Source organism: Mytilus galloprovincialis, chromosome 2 (assembly GCF_965363235.1).
Source record: "Mytilus galloprovincialis chromosome 2, xbMytGall1.hap1.1, whole genome shotgun sequence".
NCBI lineage: Eukaryota > Metazoa > Mollusca > Bivalvia > Mytilida > Mytilidae > Mytilus > Mytilus galloprovincialis.
In genome coordinates, this window is record NC_134839.1 from 16,024,104 (window position 1) to 16,045,836 (window position 21,733).

Genomic DNA, 21,733 nt, shown 5'->3' on the forward strand with positions numbered 1-21,733 from the left:
GTTCAAAACAAATAGATTAAACACAAGTTTTTCAACTTTGTTTCGTCTTCTCCATATATAACAGGTAACAGGTGAATATACTATCGGTATCGGATTCGACCCGGAACTTGTTAATTATAAGCAATATTAATTATGTGGAAAACAAAAGGGTCTGGAGTGGTGTAATTCTTAATCTACACCATTATCTTATATTAGCTATATATAAAGTTGAATTCTTTGATTTGTCGTTTTTACCCCATGACGGCTGAAAATTTGGACCTCGGCATTTTAGTATTATAGATATTTATGAAATATTACAGGAGAATCAAGTAATTATGCAAGTTGCCACGTGACCTTTGATATGTTCTGTAAGGTTAGTATTCCTAGAATATGTTCAGACTTATTCTTCACAATATCCGAGTATCAATAACATTAATTGCAGTGAATGTTTCACAATTTCCTTTATCAACATATGAAAAGGTTCCTTTCAATGATATACTCCTGTTCTGTATCTCGATATGGTTCATTTCGTAAAGCAATATTTGTTTATCAAACGAACAGTCGTTTCTCGTGCTATTTCAGAGCTAACTTCTTGATGTTAGCACCTGTTTATATTGATGATACTACATGTCTGTAATGTATTCTTTAGAAACATGATTTGGATGCTCATAATACATTAATTGCAGGAAGGGTTTAAGGATATCTGGCTGATCCGATTAACTTTTAATACTAACATGCAAAAAGTGTACACTCATCGCAGTTAAAATCCGAGCGTAGGTTTAATGAACCACAGTGTTTTGTTTATAAAGGATCATCATGTTTATCAATTATAACCCTCTTAATGTAATGCCGCCTTTTTCTAGAGTACATTGTACCATTATGGAAACATTACATGCAATCGAACTAACGACGACAGACTCTTAATTGTATCTATGCTTGTTTTGTTTAAGCTTGTTATGCCCCACCTACGATAGTAGAGGGGCATTATGTTTTCTGGTCTGTGGTTCCGTTCGTCTGTTCGTTCGTCTGTGCGTCCGTTCAGGTTAAAGTTTTTGGTCAAGGTAGTTTTTGATGAAGCTGAAGTCCAATCAACTTGAAACTTAGTAGACTTGTTGCTTATGATATGATCTTTCTAATTTTAAAGCCAAATTAGACTTTTGACCCCAATTTCACGGTCCACTGAACATAGAAAATGAAAGTGGGAGTTTCAGGTTAAAGTTTTTGGTCAACTTGAGTCAAGGTAGTTTTTGGTGAAGCTGAAGTCCAATCAACTTGAAACTTAGTTAACTTGTTGCTTATGATATAATCTTTTTAATTTTGAAGCCAAATTAGACTTTTTACCCCAATTTCACGGTCCACTGAACATAGAAAATGAAAGTGGGAGTTTCAGGTTAAAGTTTTTGGTCAACTTGAGTCAAGGTAGTTTTTGGTGAAGCTGAAGTCCAATCAACTTGAAACTTAATTAACTTGTTGCTTATGATATAATCTTTTTAATTGTGAAGCCAAATTAGACTTTTTACCCCAATTTCACGGTCCACTAAACATAGAAAATGAAAGAGGGAGTTTCAGGTTAAAGTTTTTGGTCAAGGTAGTTTTTGATAAAATTGAAGTCCAATCAACTTGAAACTTAGTACATATGTTCCCTATAGTATAATCTTTCTAATTTTAATACCAAATTAGATTATTACCCAATTTCAAGGTCCATGGAACATGGAAAAGGATAGTGCGAGTGGGGCATCCGTGTACTTTGGACACATTCTTGTTTTTATATATTTCTAATTCATTATTTGTCGCACATTATAATGAATCAATCCTAATTGCACTAAATTGCCAGTAGACGCTACACAATACAACAAATAACTTCAAAGCGTTCTAAAGATCTATTCAAAATAACGGAAATAGCACCAAAATGATAAGAATACTAAATCCTAGGCAAAAGAAATGCAGGCACTAAGGTAGCAATAAACAGTTAGGAAAAAATACTAAAATTTGCCCTTATGAATTTTACCATCCCCTTTTAATTGCTTTCTTGCAATATCAAGCTTACTGTTTGTGTCATATATGGGCATATGTATGTAATCAGAATCTTCCATAGATTTTATATCCAGTATATAAAATGGTAAAATATAATTTCTTTTTGGTGTATCCATGGCAACAATCTGCATTTATTTGTTATAAAATATTGCAAAAAGGGGAGGAAAGATGTCATATATTTCCCCAAAATTTGGCTAAAAGTAGAATTTCAATCGCTTGAAGTAATACCTTTTCTGAAACTGTGTACATATATCATTCAGCAAATCCAATGATAATCATATGTCTTTCATCTCATTTTTTTGTAAAATTGCGTCAAAAACTTCGCGTAGAAAAAGAGTGTTTGTAAACAGTACATTAATTTCTGGACCGATGGCCGGTCTAGCTATGAAAATACGGATTGTCAAACAGAAAACAGCCCATAAAACATGTAAAAAATAATCTTGATGAACTTATAAACCACCTTTGAACTTAAAGGCTAAATTAGCACTCATCTGTCTAAAAATGAATTTTATTACACAATAACTTTCCTATTTTAAAAATCCACAGGGGCCAAAATGCGAAACTAAACTCCTAACTGTGTATTGCTACCTTAATAGTAAATATTTTTTTCAAATTCTCCCTTTTAACTTGTTTTCTGAGTTCTGCTAGCTAATACGAGTAAAATGGCCTTTTATTTTTGAAAATTGGTTGAGTAATGAATATTTTATGAAGGTTAGCAGTTGACATTGAAACGCGACAAAAACTGATTTTAAAGAAAGGTGCCAAGTCAGAGTGTAAATCTTGTCTCTACCTCAATTTTTTGCCAAATCTTAAAAACTGTACCTCTTTTGTCAGTTTTTTAATGTTGAATATCTTAATAAGATCTCTGATGATGCAACATTGTATAAAATTTAGCAATTTCAAGCATAAAAATGTTAATCTTTATGCTTATTGCATACCAAAGACTTGATTAAAAAACTTGGTGATAGGGAATCAATTTCTTACATCTGATTTAACTATACATTTAATATATGCCAAAATGTAACATGAAATCTTGATAAAAACAATAATTTGATATATTCGCAAGAAAAAAACCAACGCGTTCAATACTTAGGCTACTACATGCAGCCCAATCCATCAGAAGCAAGAGTTAAGCAGATAGAGTACAAATTTAAGCCTTGTGTCAAAATGCCTAATTTTGGTTGCTAAGGACTGTAAACAATAAAATTGACATATATTGTCATTCTTAAATACTTAATTTACTCAGAAATTGATTAAGAATCTAAATATCAATAGATTTGTGGCATGAAAAGTCTTAAATTATACAATTCTGAGCTTGGTAAGTATGCCATAAGGTAGCAATAAACAGTTAGGAAAAAATACTAAAATTTGCCCTTATGAATTTTACCATCCCCTTTTAATTGCTTTCTTGCAATATCAAGCTTACTGTTTGTGTCATATATGGGCATATGTATGTAATCAGAATCTTCCATAGATTTTATATCCAGTATATAAAATGGTAAAATATAATTTCTTTTTGGTGTATCCATGGCAACAATCTGCATTTATTTGTTATAAAATATTGCAAAAAGGGGGGGAAAGATGTCATATATTTCCCCAAAATTTGGCTAAAAGTAGAATTTCAATCGCTTGAAGTAATACCTTTTCTGAAACTGTGTACATATATCATTCAGCAAATCCAGTGATAATCATATGTCTTTCATCTCATTTTTTTGTAAAATTGCGTCAAAAACTTCGCGTAGAAAAAGAGTGTTTGTAAACAGTACATTAATTTCTGGACCGATGGCCGGTCTAGCTATGAAAATACGGATTGTCAAACAGAAAACAGCCCATAAAACATGTAAAAAATAATCTTGATGAACTTATAAACCACCTTTGAAGGCTAAATTAGCACTCATCTGTCTAAAAATGAATTTTATTACACAATAACTTTCCTATTTTAAAAATCCACAGGGGCCAAAATGCGAAACTAAACTCCTAACTGTGTATTGCTACCTAAGGTAGCAATGAAATAGAAATAAGATGTGATAGTGTCCATGAGACAACTCACCATCCAAGTTTCAATGTGTAAAACAACAATTATAGGCCAACGTACGACCTTTAACAAGTAGCCATGGCTCACACGTCACAGCTTCCTATAAAGGCTCCATATTTAATTGATTCCATTGCAAAGCCTTACAGCAACCGATTAATTACCGTTGTATCGGTATATCGATGATTTTTGTGGGCAGAACCCGTCAATAAAAAACCATTTCTGTTGGCTGCCTAGTCTCACTTTCCATAATGATATTCTTTTTCTTTTTAAACATTCGACATCCAAGCTGAGCGTAGTCAGGGTTAAGTAGTTTGCATGAATAGACATTCAAATGACTCTAATTTTCGACTTGCAAGCCAATAATACATGTTCTTTAAGCTTATTTTGTCAAAAATGAAATATTATTTCACAATTCTGCTTATATGTACATGTATGTTCGAAACATAACATATTTTAATGTGTATTTCCATATGTAGAGGAGGATCTGCCTACCCTTCTAGAGCACCTGCAAGAACTCCCAGTTTTTAATGGCGTTCGAGTTGCTTAGTCTTTGGTGTCTTATGTACTATTATTTGTCTGTTTGTAGTTTCCTTTTTTAACAATGCCACTGTCAGTCTATTTTCGATCTTTGAATTTTAATGTCCCTCTTGTGTATTTAGCCTCTCTTTCGTAGCTATTACAAACATGTCTTAATTATAAGTAAAATTTACATATCTTTATCTCAATATGAATATCTGCATATAAACGAGCAGTTGCAGGTTTCGTGTGAAACCCCATCTTCGCTAGTCAAGGGTTACGATCCACTTCCCTCCTCTCCACCATTGGCTAGTGGAGAGGGTGAAACCCAAACATATAAACAATAGTCACAATGAATAAGTGACGATTCGTAACAGACAACACTAATCCAATGTATCTTCTGTTAAAATTACCTGTAAAATATTAAATAATTTACACATAATTTTAAGATTTTCAAATGATTTGTATTTAACGGAAAATTGATAAAGGTCGTCTTATTTATTATTCTTTTTCAGGATAACTTGAGGAAGCATGATTTCACTTTCTGGGACCTGTTTTATAATACCATGCGTCTTACAAAGGATTATTTATATGTCGCTTGGAACGAAGGGTAAGTATTCTTTTAACCTTTAAAGGCAAATTTAATGTCTCAAATGTCTTAAATTACAATTTGTTCTGTTCGCTCTTTTTTGATTTTTTTTAAAGTGGTTAAAATAAAGTTGTTTTATTGTCAGATCGCTAACATTATATGTGCTGGTTTAAGACCTTGTTGAAATATCCATTTGATATACAGTAAGTAAAATTCTGACAAAAAGTGCAGGGGTGGTGTTCTCGAAGCTATCTCAGGATAAGGACGTGTCCTAAGTCGTGTTCTCGAAGCTCTCTTAACTTAGGATATATCACATTTTAGTCATAACTTTAGGACACCTAATTAGGTGTCTTAAGATCATCATATCTTCATCCTAACTTTGTGCATGCTTTTTTCTCATTGTATTACGTGAAGATGAACGTGAAAAGAAAGGCACCATCGGTTATTAACTCGTATAAAGAAATTGTGCACGATTTTAAACTTTGAACTTCATGTTTTACGATACGATGACACTAAAAATACAATATTTTCATTTCAAAACAAATTGTTTTACAGTTTATATCAAAATCCTATTTAATATTATTTTATAATAACATTTTAAATCATTCATTTAATTAAACACATGTTATTACAAATTTTGTAATATCAGATTGCTACATGGCATTTTTCATATTGCATGTATTATCAGTCGTAGGTTCAATATCAGCCCAAGAGCTGCATGGCTCGAGGGCTGATAATATATGCGATATGAAAAATGGCATGTTATGATCTTTTTATCATATGCTTCAACAATGGAAAAAAATAAGAGATTCATATATTGATTCTTTTAAGTGGTTCCCAAATAGAAGTTTAAAGAGTGAAAATATATGCCTCAACAGAGAAGAAAAACATTTTAATACGGACGAATCGACAGAAAAGATAATTCAACAGTATACATAATGAACACTGTTTGAAAAAGTCAACTTTTATTTTTTTATTGTTTTACAAAATATACTTTCCCGTATCCAAATAATTTGTTTTGTACACTACTTTGTAATTTTTTTCACTGAAACATAGCATTGAGGTGTATTTTTATTTTCCGGAATTTGTCGAGTATCAACGGAATGCCATGCGATAACGTTATGTAAAGGCATGTGATAAACCTTTCGTATCAGCCCGCTAAGCACCAATTCGAAAAATATGGAATTTGCGTTAATTTAATGCTATTATCATACAGTAAAAATCATATGATATTTAGTCTAAGTATATGATAAACAATTTTATTAATTGGTTTCGTCTCCAATAAATGTTTTATCAAACAATTACTTTAACTATTTAGAATTTCGCATATAGGATATGTTTAGGACGTCCTAACATAAGATGCGTCTGAGATAGCTTCGAGACGCAACTTAAGAGTGTCCTAAGTCGATCCTAAGTCCATCCTTAAATCGGTCTGATCTATGAATTACGACGAATCTTAGGATACTTTCGAGAACACCACCCCAGGTCTTTAGATATAATATATAAATTATATTTCAAGTGGCATAAGTTCTCTTGAAATAATTCGAACCGATTGATTTGAGAACTCGCCTAAGACATACATATTGCGAAAAATAAAAGCTTGGGATAACTTCTAATAATATTTGGGGCACTAACAATGAACATGTCCATATGATTTCAATGGGACATAACTTGTGTGCAAAGTTTTTGAATAGCGCCAGTCGCCAGTAACATTAGGAAAACAGATCTTAAATTTGAAAAAAAAATCATTTATGAAATTGAGGCTTGAAAGTGTTTTTGATGTTATTTGAATAAGGAATAACTGCTTCATAGACAACTAATATGTAGTAATTGTAGAAGACGAACAAAAGCTGTACATGTGACCTGGCTAACAATGTAGTTTTATGTAGATTTTACTGTACATAATGCAAAATGGCATAAATTGATATCGTAAAGGCATTGGTGATAAACCCTTGATTTAAATTTAAAGAAATATGGTAAGCATTGGACATTTCATGGTGCTTAAATGAACAAACAGGAGGATAAACGGACAGACGACCGTTATATCTGCTATTCTCCACATAGCGTTTTTGCGGTGTAAAACACTAACAGTATAAATAACAAACTGTTTACTAGAGACGAAAAATATTAGATATCCTAAACACGTATTTACTTTTAATTTTAGAAACATTGCTGGTTTTATAAGTAAAGCCGAAGCTGAGATGTGTTTGAAAGATTCTTCTCCGGGAAATTTCATCTGCCGTTTCAGTGCCTCACTGTTGGGAGGAGTTTCAATTTCTTACAGCCGCGGCAGTAAGTACTTTGGCTTAATTATACTTGAATTAAAAGAGAGTGGCAAATACATCAAAAGGGGCTTCGAACTAGTATTTCAAAAACAACAAAACGGAAAACGATCAAAAGACAAAAAACGATTTAAAACACAACATTAAAAGCTTAAAACTAAGCAACACGAAACTCACCAAAAATGGTGACCCGGAAGAGTAAGTAGGTACTAATCTACATGTAGCAGTTTTCATGTTGTTCATGAAAGTACAAACCCAGTGAAAAGGGTTGAATTAATTCGAGAAGAGAAGGACGGGGCTGTGATTACAACATTAGGAATTTTTACGTAGTCATCTGTTAAACAGACATTCCAGAACGGTCAAACTAACTGTTAAATTGTCAAAGGAATGATTTCAACTGCCTCCTATAATACTCTTTGATTATTTATTTTCTTCTGAGCAGCATCCCTCTATCATGAAAATCTTGAACTAAGATAGATATACACCATACACAGGCGATGCTTGTAGTAACAATTAGAACCATTTATGAAAACTGACGATTATTTCCAAAAAAAAAAACCAAAACAAATTTCCTGAAAAAAACCTCTCATTCAAAAATGTGTACGGTTTGTATTAAAGAATTAGTAAGCAGATTATCCCTATTTTGCGAAATTTTCCTTTCATCTTTCTGACTGGTAATTTCCTATCTCAGAAGACTCGAGTAATATGAACATTATCGCTGAAACTAAGGGTGCACGTGGCGTTGCTAATGAAATTGACTTGAAATTGACACTGTTGTCATAGGTAAAATAACGATAAACAGATTATCATTGGTCATCTCAACTCGATTGCTTTTCTCACTTTTGCCGTACCGGCTCAAGCGAGAAAATCAATCTCGTTGAGATGATCAACGATAAACTATAATTATAGGCAATACTACCTCAATTACCAATTTTCAATACGGTTAATAGTCCATATATTTTAATCGTTCATATTAATTTAAATGATATGTCATTACACTAACTTATAAAAAACAAATCACTTCACATAAAACACTACCATAACATGCAAGTCTTTATTTATGATTTTTTTTATTACTACAGATGGTGTTCATCACACGTCTCCTTTTACATGTAAAGATCTACAGATACGTTCATTGCCACTTCTCATAATGGACACACCAAAATGGACACATTTATACCCAGATAAACCAAAGGAACACATTTTTGGGACAAATTCTGATGGTAAGACAAATTCTGATAGTAACGAAATATATATTCTCTGAATTATGCCAAACTATTCAGAGTGGCAGTGCCATCGCTTGAATACATTACGTTATAATGTACATTTGATAAGTAATGCAATTTTTCCAAGTAATTAAAATTGCGCCTATAAATTAAAGGCTTCAAAAAAAGAAATGTTTATTTCATGTTCCATATTATATCACATTTGTTTTTCAGATTCTCCGAAGACAGACGGAAAGTCCGAGTATGAGAAATTTATATGGACAATAAAAATGAGGTAATCCGATGTTTTTCCGACGTAGTCGGTATAGTTTCGATTTGTGCCCTTTGAACTTAAGGACGCTTAACTATGGCAACAGAATACGCATGCTCGAAAATCCTTTCTGTGATTGGACAAAATGCTGTCATGGTGGGTGATTTGGTTGTGTTTGAAAAAAACGTCTCGTTAATTATATCGTGATGGAAAGCAGTGAAAAACTATAAATATTTGAACTAGATCTTACAAAGATTTATATTTTTATTAAAATAATTGTTTCTCCAATAGCTCTTTGCATCCGTGACAGCTGTTTATTCGGGACAATTATATATTTTTTAATGTAAACTTTGTTGTACGAACGTACATGACTTTTAGAACGCACCTATGCATATGAGATTTCCGCAGGGTTTTGGTGAATGTAAACAGAAAGATACGAGGACCGAGAATACTGAACACAAACAGAGAAAACGTTATTTAAATGGTATCTTTGTGCTTCTGAAGGTTATCGAAATGATAGTTTTAAACATATACTCAAATTTAAATACGTCGGATATCTTTTTTTAAAGATAGTTCTTGTTTTTCAATCACTTAGTTTGCTTTTACTTTCTTGTTCCATATTTTTAGGTCTGTTTTTCATTGAAAGTAATTTATTTAGCTAATAGTTCAAACGTTAAGTATATTATGCATTTATGATTATGTATTATGTGGAACATTTCATAAACTCTTGACGTACACATGTTTGTATCTTACTACTACTGGGTTGTTTTGAAAAAATAAATTACTTTTAGCGTAATTCGTTCTTGAAGAGTACCTGATAAAGTTTTACCATGAACACTTGTCACAATGACATCGGAATAGCGACTGCCAAATATGACAATAAAAAAACATGTTTCACAATATTATATTTCTGAACTTTTTCCATAATTTTTGTAGTTCATCAGAAGACGAACAAGAAGATATCACTGATCAGGATTGTGACGCTGCTTTAATGGAATTCATAGCTGGCACGGATTTCGATAAACTTTTGAAAGAAGATTTTGAGATGAGATGATACACTAGCCGATAACTTTCTCTTTTGTTTCCCGTGCAAAGCGTTGCAATGGAAATACAAATCGGGGTGTCCGTCCGTTCGATCATGCCACTTTGATATATTGATAAAACTGGAAATTGCATTGTTGGCGCTCTCATGTGTACAGTTCTCGTAAGATTTTTATAAAATTGAAAATGGAAATGGGGAATGTGCCAAAGAGACAACAACCCGACTATAGAAAAAACAACAGCAGAAGGTCACCAACAGGTCTTCAATGTAGCGAGAAATCCCGCATTATGAATATTTTATATCATTTTATGTCTCGGCCTCAATCGAAAATCCGTGCTGATCATTTAATTAAAAAATATATTTATTTCCCTTGGAAACATTGATTGCATTATGCACTAATAGTGCTATCATATGTACAATTCTTAGAAATATTCATTATAATAGAAATCGCAATACATGTCCTCTGAAACCTTCATTTCTCTATGATATTTATAAAAGTGTTATATATTTTTTAATAAGTGCCCTTGTATAAATAAAATATGTGCATTACGTCGGACATACGAACTCAGCTCTGTTATTTTAATTGTTATATTATTGTTATATTAAAACATACAATTCTGATTTAAAGCTTTACATTCTCCACTGTTGGTTCCAATTGCAATTATATGGCATTGTATCATGAAATACACTTAAAGAAATCAGTAAGGCTGTTGTGTTATGTGCGATGACCTGTCACCAGTTATTTTATATTTCGTTTTGCGACTGGCAAGGTATTGAACTTTAAAATAGATGTCAATAGATATTTTTCCAAACCATAACTATCTTTGAACGCATATTCATATTGGTCATAGGATGGTGGTATTCTCTGTCGTCGATAAGCACAGGATGGCTAATACAATGGCCGTTTACAAATTGGCGTACATTGTACAGTTGACTTTTTGGTATTAGTTGACTTGTGTAGCTTCTTCCCTGCACATAAACAAGTTAAGATGATGACATAGATATATAAACAGAAACTAGAAACTACACATACATATTTATCTTAACTACTTAACATTGCTAGGAATATGATTGGTTCAAGTCAATCGCGTTAGTTAAGAACAACACGGTGTTGAGAAAAAATCTGAAAGGTTTCAACAGACGAAGTAATTGATAAACGATTGAAAGGAATACATTAAACACATGTACTGCTTACGAGTTGTTATTGTTAGCATTGGTCTTTTTTCAAATGAATAACCAAATTTGAGTAGGTTAGAAATAATATGTTTTAAATAAAAGATAACTTGATAGGTCACTTGTCTAAATACCAAATTTGACTATAGTCGGTAAGAATTGATACATAGTGTGCTAGTGACCCAATACGATATATATGGGGTCAGTTAATTACATATGGAGATTTGATCTTCACTCTCATCCCATATTGAATTTACTGACTCCACATACATCGTATAAGGTCACTAGCACCCTGTGTAAGTAATAAAAATATCCCAACAAAGTCAAAACTGCAACTTTGTATTAGCATTTTTTTTTGTTCTTTTATCACCTGGATATCAAACACCTGCGTCTGTGACAACGTGACTTCACCGCCTGCACTGTGCCTAGCGTTTTAGGCTATTGACTTGTAGGTATTTCCTTGTCATATGGTCTCTATTAGAAAGTTGTCTCATTGGCAATTCTATCACATCTTCTTTAAATATAGCTTTTTTTTTAGTCGAGTAATACAATTGCAAATGGAAATGGGGAATGTATCAATGTGACAACATCCCGACCAAAGAGCAGAAAACAGCAAAAGGCCACCAATGGGTCTTCCACACAGCAAAAAATTCCGCACCCGGAGGCGAGATTTAGCTGGTCTCTTAACATAAATGTGATCTAGGATCCCATTCACACTAGCATTTGTTTTTTATCGATCTTATTTTAATCGATGTAACTAGAACCAGTTAGCGTTCACATTTTCTTTATTCTTAACGATCTCTATCGGTTATATATAAACCTCTGTGTTCACAATTCAATTAAAAAATGCAATCAATTAGACCTAATTACCCGTAAAGCTGTAACCATTGTGTATAAATAGAAATAATTAATAAAATGTATGTGTTAATACACTGATACACACACTTGACAAAACTTGGATGAAGTTATTGTTTCTGTTGATTGCCAAGTTCAAATTTTGATATTGGTGTTCTTCAAGTTTTCAGTCATTTTAGAGCAAAAAAGTGTGTCAAGGAACTTGCATAATCACTGGTGTAAATGTGATCTCCGTAACTGCGATAACGTATATCCAAAGATGGCGGACGATGTTTCTGGTCAATATTTCTTTTGTCGATTTTGTTATAACTACATGTATGTTCTATTCTTCGGTATTTCGTGTCTTTTAAAACTTATTTACTAAATTTGAACCTGATATACTATGGGTTTTTTACTAGTTTGACCGCTAAATGGAAAATTTGGTCGTGGAAAAACACGCGGTGATATGGGTAACTGTAAAAACTGATATCCGTAACTGTATTATTTTTTTATTAAAGGGTATCCGTAACTGTTGAGTTTTGTTGTTTTTACGTCATTCATTATCCTCGATTTATTAGATCGGACGAACAATTTTTCTGTAATAAAACTCATAAATTGGTCAAAATATTAGCAATTAGAAAAATATCAATTAAGTAACTGCCAAGTGAACCAGCTAACAATCAAAAATGAATCAAAAGAAATACCGTGAAATCTTATTTACGTTCTACACATTTACATGCCTTTAACTTGTCTAAGCGCACAGTAGCTTGAGATGTTCATTGAGGATAACGCCAGAGTTTGTCCAAATGTGTCAAAATATTCAAGTATCTGAGTAAACGTCGAATTCATAAGTTGAAAAACTGCGTTAATGGTAAGTTGAAAAACTGCGTAAATGATCGACCAAGAATCAAAAAAGAAAATTTAGTATAACTGCAAATGAAACAACTCCCCAGAAGAGACCAAATGAACAAGAAATTAAGAACTACAGGTCACCGTACGGCCTTAACCAATGACCGAAGTACATGCCGCATAGTCAGCAATAAAAGACCCCGAAATGACATAAACGAGAAAACTAACGGCCTAATTAATTTACAATAAATGAACGGAAAACGAATATTTAACACATCAACAAACGACAACCACAGAATTACAGGCTCCTGACTTAAATCAAGCACATACAAAATGTAACGGGGTTTTAACATATTAGTAGCCTAGGTGCCAAACCCTCCCCCTAACCTGGGACAATGGTGTAACAGTACAACAGAAGAACAGACTAAAATCAATTGAAAAAGGGTAAACTCATCAGATGGATACAAATAAGAATGCATCTAACAAAAACACAGAGTAGACGTGGAAGGGTACTTGTATATCCCAACAACAAAATGGAAACTTAGGAACAGATACAAGAATACTCGCAGTTACTGCTTGTCCAAAGTAATTAACAGCTATTAAAAAATTTCATGCATCTAAGACTAGTTAACTTTCCATCATTAAAGATCTTCTTTCTACTTGTTTTCTTCCTGCGCTGTTTCTAGTTTTGAACGTGCTTCCTCAAACTCCCAAAACTGTATGTTTCTGATGTTTTCTCCATTGCCTCATATTTTCAGCTAAGTCTCTTTTTTTTCGTTTTGTTGTTTACATTTTTGTTCCTAGAAAATTCAATACAGTGTAATCATATAAAATGTGCGAGTATGCAACGTAGTTTAGATTGCATTATTTTAATAATGATTTTTTACCTTCTAAAAAGAAATTAACACAAAATATGATATATGCAAGTATGTTTGTCGGGCTATTCCGGTATTATTATGACAGAATATGTCAAAGCTTTATTTTAATTTATTGACATCTTCATAGCTGCAGTGATGTTCACAATACAGTGACGGTAGCCAATTTGGTAAGAATTCTACTCAGACCTGTGCAAGGAGTCGTCTTAAATATTTATGGTTAAGTGAGAGTTTTTTGCTCCGAGTGTGGAAGACGAGAAACAAAAATTAGAGCGCTGTTTCTTTTTATATTTTGCGATTTACCGTGTAATATTTTTTACTTGTCTTAAGGATTGATGGATCATATGTTTTCTTTCAAATAATAGTGCTATATTTCACCTCTGCTTTGTTGGTATTCCTGTTGACCCTGGTCTATATGGTTCCAGATCTTGATGGTCCGGGAATTTCTGATCTTGGTCGAGTCCCAGGTTGCCTGGACATGTCACTTGTGTCATCTTCATCTTCCGTGTCTAAATATATAAAGCTTCAATTCATTTTATATGGAATACGAAGTGTGTTCATTTATTGGTAGTAACTGTGAGCCCTTGTTCCATAAGATTATGACGTCTTGAAAGGCTAATAATCTGTGACGCCTTCTGGACTAGATAGCCCATTGCTTGACATATATTTCATTTGTATGTTAAATGCGTATCGAGGTTCTTTAAAAAGGGAACCCGAGTCAATCAAACTAGGATAAGTTTTGATTGAGACATATAAAATGAACATGAAGCAACCACAAATGTAGGTACCCCCTTTTAATCAGCCTCTGTCTACACACATAATTTCCATACACAAGATATGATTCTGAAATTACTAACGGGATGTACACAAAAAAATTGTGTTTTTTTTTTTTATAATTTTCAATGTAATAAAGTTACAACCGAGTTTAAGTGCAAAAATGTATTGATATTTCGAATACGCTTTTAAAATACGCTTCCTTTTCGATAAAATCGGCGTTTTTGCTTCCTTTCCGATACTGTACACAGAAAAAGATTACAACGTTTGCATATATATAGTAGGTGTCCTTTAGCTGAATTTGGCAAACTTTTAGGAATTTTGGTCTTCAATGCTCTTCAACTTCGTACTTTATTTGGCCTTTTTTACTTTTTTGGATTCGAGCATCACTGATTAGGCTTTTGTAGACAAAACGCGCGTCTGGCGTATTTGGCACAACTTTTTGAAATGTTTGGTTCTCAATGCTCTTCAACTTTGTATTTGTTTGGCTTTTTAACTATTTTGATCTGAGCGTCACTGATGAGTCTTATGTAGACGGAACGCGCGTCTGGTGTATAAAATTATAATCCTGGTACTTTTGATAACTATTTACACCACTGGGTCGATGCCACTGCTGGTGGACGTTTCGTCCCCGAGGGTATCACCAGCCCAGTAGTCAGCACTTTGGTGTTGACATGAATATCAATTATATGGTCATTTTTATAAATTTACTGTTTACAAAACTTTGAATTTTTCGAAAAACTAAGGATTTTCTTACCCCAGGAGTAGATTACTACCTTAGCAGTATTTGGCACAACTTTTTGAAATGTTTGGTCCTCAATGATCTTCAACTTTGTAACGATAATATTTGCAGAGTACTTTCCTTTTTTCAGAAATCTTTGAAGAGGATTTTCAAATTTCAAGCAAATAATTATACGGTCTCCTGTTTGACAATTTGTAATAAGATCTTTGTACTTTAACCGTTCTCTGTAGTGTGAAAGTATTTTAATGTTTTACCTTTCAAAACCATAGAGTATTTCCCCGTCATTTGCTGATAATGGTATATTTTTATGCCCCACCTACGATAGTAAAGGGGCATTATGTTTTCTGGTCTGTGCGTCCGTTCGTCCGTCCGTCTGTCCCGCTTCAGGTTAAAGTTTTTGGTCAAGGTAGTTTTTGATGAAGTTGAAGTCCAATCAACTTGAAACTTAGTATACATGTGCCTTATGATATGATCTTTTTAATTTAAATGCTAAATTAGAGTTTTGACCCCAATTTTACGGTTCACTGAACATAGAAAATGATAGTGCAAATTTCAGGTTAAAGTTTTTGGTCAAGGTAGTTTTTGATAAAGTAGAAGTCCAATCAACTTGAAACTTAGAGATATTTTTGATAGATGTAATAAAAAATATGATATAACTATTTTATGTGATACACATGGTACGAAAGAAAGAGAAAATAAATGGAGAAATGAATGGGGATATCAAGCCTATTTTTGCTCGTTCACTGGACACAGCAGGGGAGTTGCTATTCTTCTAAATAACAAATTCAAAGTTACTGTTCATAAAGAATATAAACATAAAGAGGGAAACTATTTAATTTTGGATATGACCATTCATGAGTATCGAATAACTTTAGCTGGTATATATGGCCCAAATAATGATAATCCAAGTTTTTTCTCAGAAGTACAGGAGGTAATCTCAAATATTCAAAATTCTTCAATAATTATGGCAGGAGACTGGAATGTAGTTCAAGATTATGAAATTGATACACTTAATTATAAAACAAAAAATAATGTCAAAGCACACACTAAATTGATAGAAATAAAGAACTCCTTAGACTTGGTAGATGTTTGGAGAGCAAATAACCCAGACAAGAAAAGATATACATGGAGAGGCCCAGAACATAAACAAAGTCGTTTAGACTATTTTTTGATATCCACTGATTTTGAATCATTAGTAAATAAATCTGATATAGATATTAGCTATCGATCTGACCATTCTCCTGTTTCTCTCAGTTTAAAATTTTATAACCAAGAAAGGGGGAGGGGTACTTGGAAATTCAATAATAGCTTACTACATGATACTTATTATGTGGCTGAGATTAAAAAGTGTATATCAGACACTGTTAATCAATATAACCTATCAAATACAAATACTGGGGAAGAAACAGAATTATCTGTAAACCCCCATATATTTTGGGAGTTATTAAAATGTACAATAAGAGGGAAAACTATCTCTTATACTTCATATCTAAAAAAAAAAAAGTCAAAGGGAAGAATCTGAACTTGAACAACAATTAAACATTTCACAAAATAGATATGCCCTACACCCAGATCAGGAACTAAAAACTGAAATTCAAAACATAGAGGAGAGCCTAAAAACATTAAGAGAAAAAAAAAATGGAATAATTGCAAGAGCAAAAGCAAAATGGGAAGCAGAAGGGGAAAAATGTACAAACTACTTTTGCAATTTAGAAAAAAGACATTATAATGAAAAAATTATTCCTAAAGTTATCAACGAAAATGGAGAGGAAATCTCTGATCAATTCAAAATATTGGAAGAACAGAGAAAATTTTATCAAAATTTATACTCATCTAAAAATGCATTTTGTAAAACGGAACATGAAAATATGTTTTTCAATAAAAATAACTCTTTTCTCAATTGTTTATCGGAAGAACAAATGTTAGAAGCTGAGGGAAAATTATCAACTCAAGAATGTCTGAATGCCTTAAAAAACATGAAAAATAATAAATCACCAGGGGTAGATGGGTATAGAGCAGAGTTTTATAATTTTTTCTGGAATGACCTTAAGTTATATTTACTTAATTCCTTTAATTATAGCTTTGAAGAAGGCTCTTTATCAATTTCGCAAAGACAAGGCATTGTTACATGCATCCCTAAAGAAGGGAAATCTAAGTTTTATTTAAAAAACTGGCGACCTATCACCCTTTTAAATGTTGATATGAAAATATGTTCTGCATCCATCGCAAATAGAATTAAACCTTTGCTCAAACATATTATTAGTGAAACACAGTTAGGATTTATTAAAGGTAGATACATCGGGGAATGTACAAGACTTATTTTTGACTTAATAGAAAGAACTGAAGAAGAAAATATACCTGGACTTCTACTTCTTTTAGACTTTGAAAAAGCATTTGATACTCTTGAATGGTCATTCATAAATAAAGCACTTGAATTCTTAGGTTTTGGTCCTGATTTCTGTAATTGGGTAAAATCTTTATATTTTAATATCGAAAGTTGTATTATAAATAATGGTCATTGCTCTAGTTTCTTTAATATAGAAAGAGGGGTTCGTCAAGGGGATCCTTTATCCCCTTATCTTTTTATACTGGCTTTGGAACTTATGAGTGCAGCAATGAAAAATAACCCAGATATTAATGGTATTAAGATAGATAACTCTGAATATTTGCTTAGTCAGTATGCAGATGACTCAACCTTAACTTTGGATGATGATGAAAAATCGTTAGAACAATCTCTATATATTTTAGAAAAATTCTCGGAGTGTTCTGGTTTACGAGCAAACTTAGAAAAAACTGAAGCCATTTGGATTGGGTCAAAAGCGCATTCAAAAGAAATATTTCACCAAGGAGAAAGATTAAACTGGAATCAGACGGGGAAATTTAAACTCTTAGGTATAAACTATGATCTATTTGCTGTCGACAAGACTGCCTATAATTTCAAAGAGAAAATTGAAAAGATAAGCTCATTATTAAATACTTGGATTTACCAAGATCTTACATACCTAGGAAAAATAACAGTCATAAAGTCTTTAGCATTGCCAATTCTCATTCAGTCATTAACAATATTGCCAAATCCCTCTTTTGAAAATTTTAAGAAAATTGAAAATATTTTTTTTAAGTTTCTATGGAATGGCAAACCAGATAAAATCAAAAGAAATGTACTAATTGGATCATATGATACTGGAGGACTAAAGATGCCTCATATTGAATCCTTCTGTTATTCATTAAAAATGACATGGATCTATAAATTATTAGACCCTTTCAATCTTTCTCCTTGGAAAATTCTTTTTAATGATAAGTATAGAAATTATGGGGCAGATAAAATATGGATGATGAATAAGGATAGTATTGAACAAATTTCAATATATTTTAATAGATTTTGGAAGGACATCCTTCTAAATTGGGCTAAACTGAGGAATGCTTCCCATGACCATAATGATTTAATGGGCCAACCTATTTGGTTTAATAAACTTTTAAAAATTGATAATAAAACTATTTTTTATGAAAAATGGTGTGAGGCAGGAATATTTTTTGTCAATGATTTACTGAATGAGAACAATGAATTTCTCTCTTTTAATCAATTTAAAGAAACATATGATATCGATACAAATTTTCTTCAATTCTATGGTATATATCATATGATCCCAAGTAGTTGGAAGGACCAGATCAAAAACTGTGAAAAGAAAATCAACATTACTTGCGATAATTTAGACTTTTTGAAAACAAATCAGAAATCATGCCCATATGTTTATAAATTATTTTTGGCTACTTATCATAAAAACCCCACAAAATCACAAAATAAATGGAAAGAAATTTTGCATATGGAAATAGCTCACTGGGATCTTTTCTATATGCATCCTTTCAAGTGTTCTTTGAGTAATAAAATGATCATTTTTCAATACAAAATTCTGCAAAGAACTTTAAGCACAAATAATCTGCTATATAAGTGTAAACTTAAAGAAACACAACTATGCAGTTTTTGCAATGAGACAAAAGAAACAATAGAACATATTTTTTGGGAATGTTACATTGTCAAAAACTTTTGGTTTCAACTAGTTGATACACTACATTCAAATTGCAATTATGAGCTTCTGATATCAAAACAAAACATTCTCTTGGGATCAGATATGATAGATATCTCAGGAAATTTTTTCACTGTTCTCATGAAGTACTATATTTATTCTTGTAGATTGAACTCACTGTTACCTTGTGTTAAGATTGCACTAAAGAAATTGAAAAATTATTACATTGTTGAAAAACTATCTTCCACTTTTTACAGTTCTCCTGCAATAGGTGAAAAAATAGAAAAAAAATGGGAACCATTTCAACAACTAATTTTATGATACAAGAAAGATAACTCATACTTAACTGAAAATAAATGTGTAACACAACTTGATGCACATCACAATTGGACAGTGGTTAGTGTGCATCAAATAGATATTATATATATGTATGTATGGAAGAATTAAATATGTGTTACTATGTTATGATAATAGGAGTTGAAATACTGGTTGGTTTTTGTTTTTTGTTATGTGATTTCCAGATATTGTTAGAGTATGCCACTATATATATTATGATATGAGTACATGTATGAATAGAATAATTAGATTGCATAAATAATAATTATAATCGTTTAATACCAAATTACAATTTAATCATTTATGAATATAAGTCAATGATTTTTTATATTTATTTTATTTTATTTATTTTTTGTTTGTTTGTTTTTTGTACTTTTTGTTTTTGTATTGTTCTTTCTTTTTGTTTTGTTTTTAGTTTAGTTTTTTGTTTTTTGGGTTTTTTGGGGGGTTTATTTGGTATAGGGAAGGGGATGTTTATAAGCACTGACACTGACAGGTCAAAATGAATAAACTTGTATTGTATTCTTCTTTATAAAAAAAAAATTCATATAGATATTGTATGAGATGAAGAAATACCAAATAAAGAATTATAAAAAAAACTTGAAACTTAGTATACATGTTCCCTTTGTGTACTGTGGACACATTCTTGTTAACCCTGACTCTAATACTGTCTTCTTTTTCATACTCTGTGATACGGGGATTTCTGGTATAGATTGTCATGCTCTGACCCCTTATAGAAAGGCCTTTGGATATGAGTGTTTCTCTATCACTTTCCCTAACTAAATATATTCGATATAGACCTTTCACGCGTTGCAGCCCTCATATTGCATGTTTTTTAACTACTCGAGACAGGTTATAGTACATTTCTGTGTTGGAAAAATTCCAGTATTTTCTTCTCTGTTTTTACCAGCAAACCACTCGTCTAGAATGCATACTGGCTTCTGTGCTTGAAATTTGATGATAGTCCTACCGGATCTTCAACTTTTTTACTTTGTCTCTCGGTCCTCACGACCCCGGCATAGGACGCCATTTTGTCATTGTCTTTGTATTCAGTTTGCTTATCATTTTAAGTTCCCATTTTTACTTCATTTTGATTATGTATGTAAAAACTTTTTGTTTCCCACCTTTCAATGATTAATGTTTATGTCATGTGTATAGTTTTTTGTATCAACTTCCTCAATTTACACTAGTTATATATAGTTATAGGTGCGCTCGAAAAATCCTCGATTTTTTTTTTTTACTAGACGCCTAAAGTGTTGGCCTGTCTCGCTGAGCTCTATGGTTATCCGAGGGGTTGATACAAGCTATGCTTAGTATTAGAGTGCCCTTACCTTCCTACAAGGTGTCAGTCCCAGCTAACCTCGTCTAGTCCCAGATATCAGGCGCATTGCCTTGCTCGTTCCGTGGTGAGAGAGGGCTGTACTCGAGGAAGAGGCTGGAAGTACCCAACTGTAACGTCATGTCATGTATCCCTTCGGATCCCTCGGTGATGAACTAGTACCCGTGTGACAGGTTGGGGAAACCCCCTAGAACTACGGGGCAATTACACTACCCCCCCCCCCCCCTCTCCATCTTAAAAAGGAGGAACTACAGTTCCGACAAAAACGACTGTATAACCTTACTAAAATTCCCAAGGGTAAGGCTGGCAGCGTCTTTTACTAACTAAACCATGACACATGGTATCTAAAATATCCACCCCACTTAATCCTGGATAAGGGAAAATTGACAAAACTGAATATTTCCCCAAGGAAAAAAAATTGAATTACCCATGTACTTATTCAGTTCTAAACAGCTATCTAGCTATGGAGTACCAAACTCCCAACAATTTACACACCAGACTTGCTACAGGGTACCAACCTCAACAGGTTCTTCAGGACAAATAACAGTCGAACTCCACGTTGACCATAGCCATATGCTATTCCAACTTATAAAGTCCTGGACACGGGTCTCACTACAAGACGATAAACTGCGTGCTCAACACGTCTAAAATCCCTGACTCTGTGTAATGTTCACATGCATGTACATGTATCAACTGTTTAAAACTGAACTGACAAATAATCATACTTCATAATATAAATGGACAATATAAAACAATCTAAATGTCCACATGACAAGTTCATTAATACCGCCCTGAATTTCCAAATGAAACTACTAAGTTAACAAGTATATCTTTAT

General features: G+C 32.6%; 1 protein-coding gene across 1 annotated transcript in view; it reads left to right on the plus strand.

The window, feature by feature from the left end:
* The window catches only part of LOC143062998 (signal transducer and activator of transcription 5B-like), a 42,018-nt gene extending 31,444 nt beyond the window's left edge, over positions 1 to 10,574 (plus strand). The window contains exons 16-21 of the mRNA XM_076234875.1: positions 300 to 352; positions 5,080 to 5,174; positions 7,318 to 7,445; positions 8,518 to 8,658; positions 8,875 to 8,935; positions 9,848 to 10,574. Coding sequence (XP_076090990.1) covers positions 300 to 352; positions 5,080 to 5,174; positions 7,318 to 7,445; positions 8,518 to 8,658; positions 8,875 to 8,935; positions 9,848 to 9,965 — 596 coding nt within the window. The 3' untranslated portion in view covers positions 9,966 to 10,574. The remainder of the gene's footprint in view (positions 1 to 299; positions 353 to 5,079; positions 5,175 to 7,317; positions 7,446 to 8,517; positions 8,659 to 8,874; positions 8,936 to 9,847) is intronic.
* Positions 10,575 to 21,733: the final 11,159 nt, after the last annotated feature.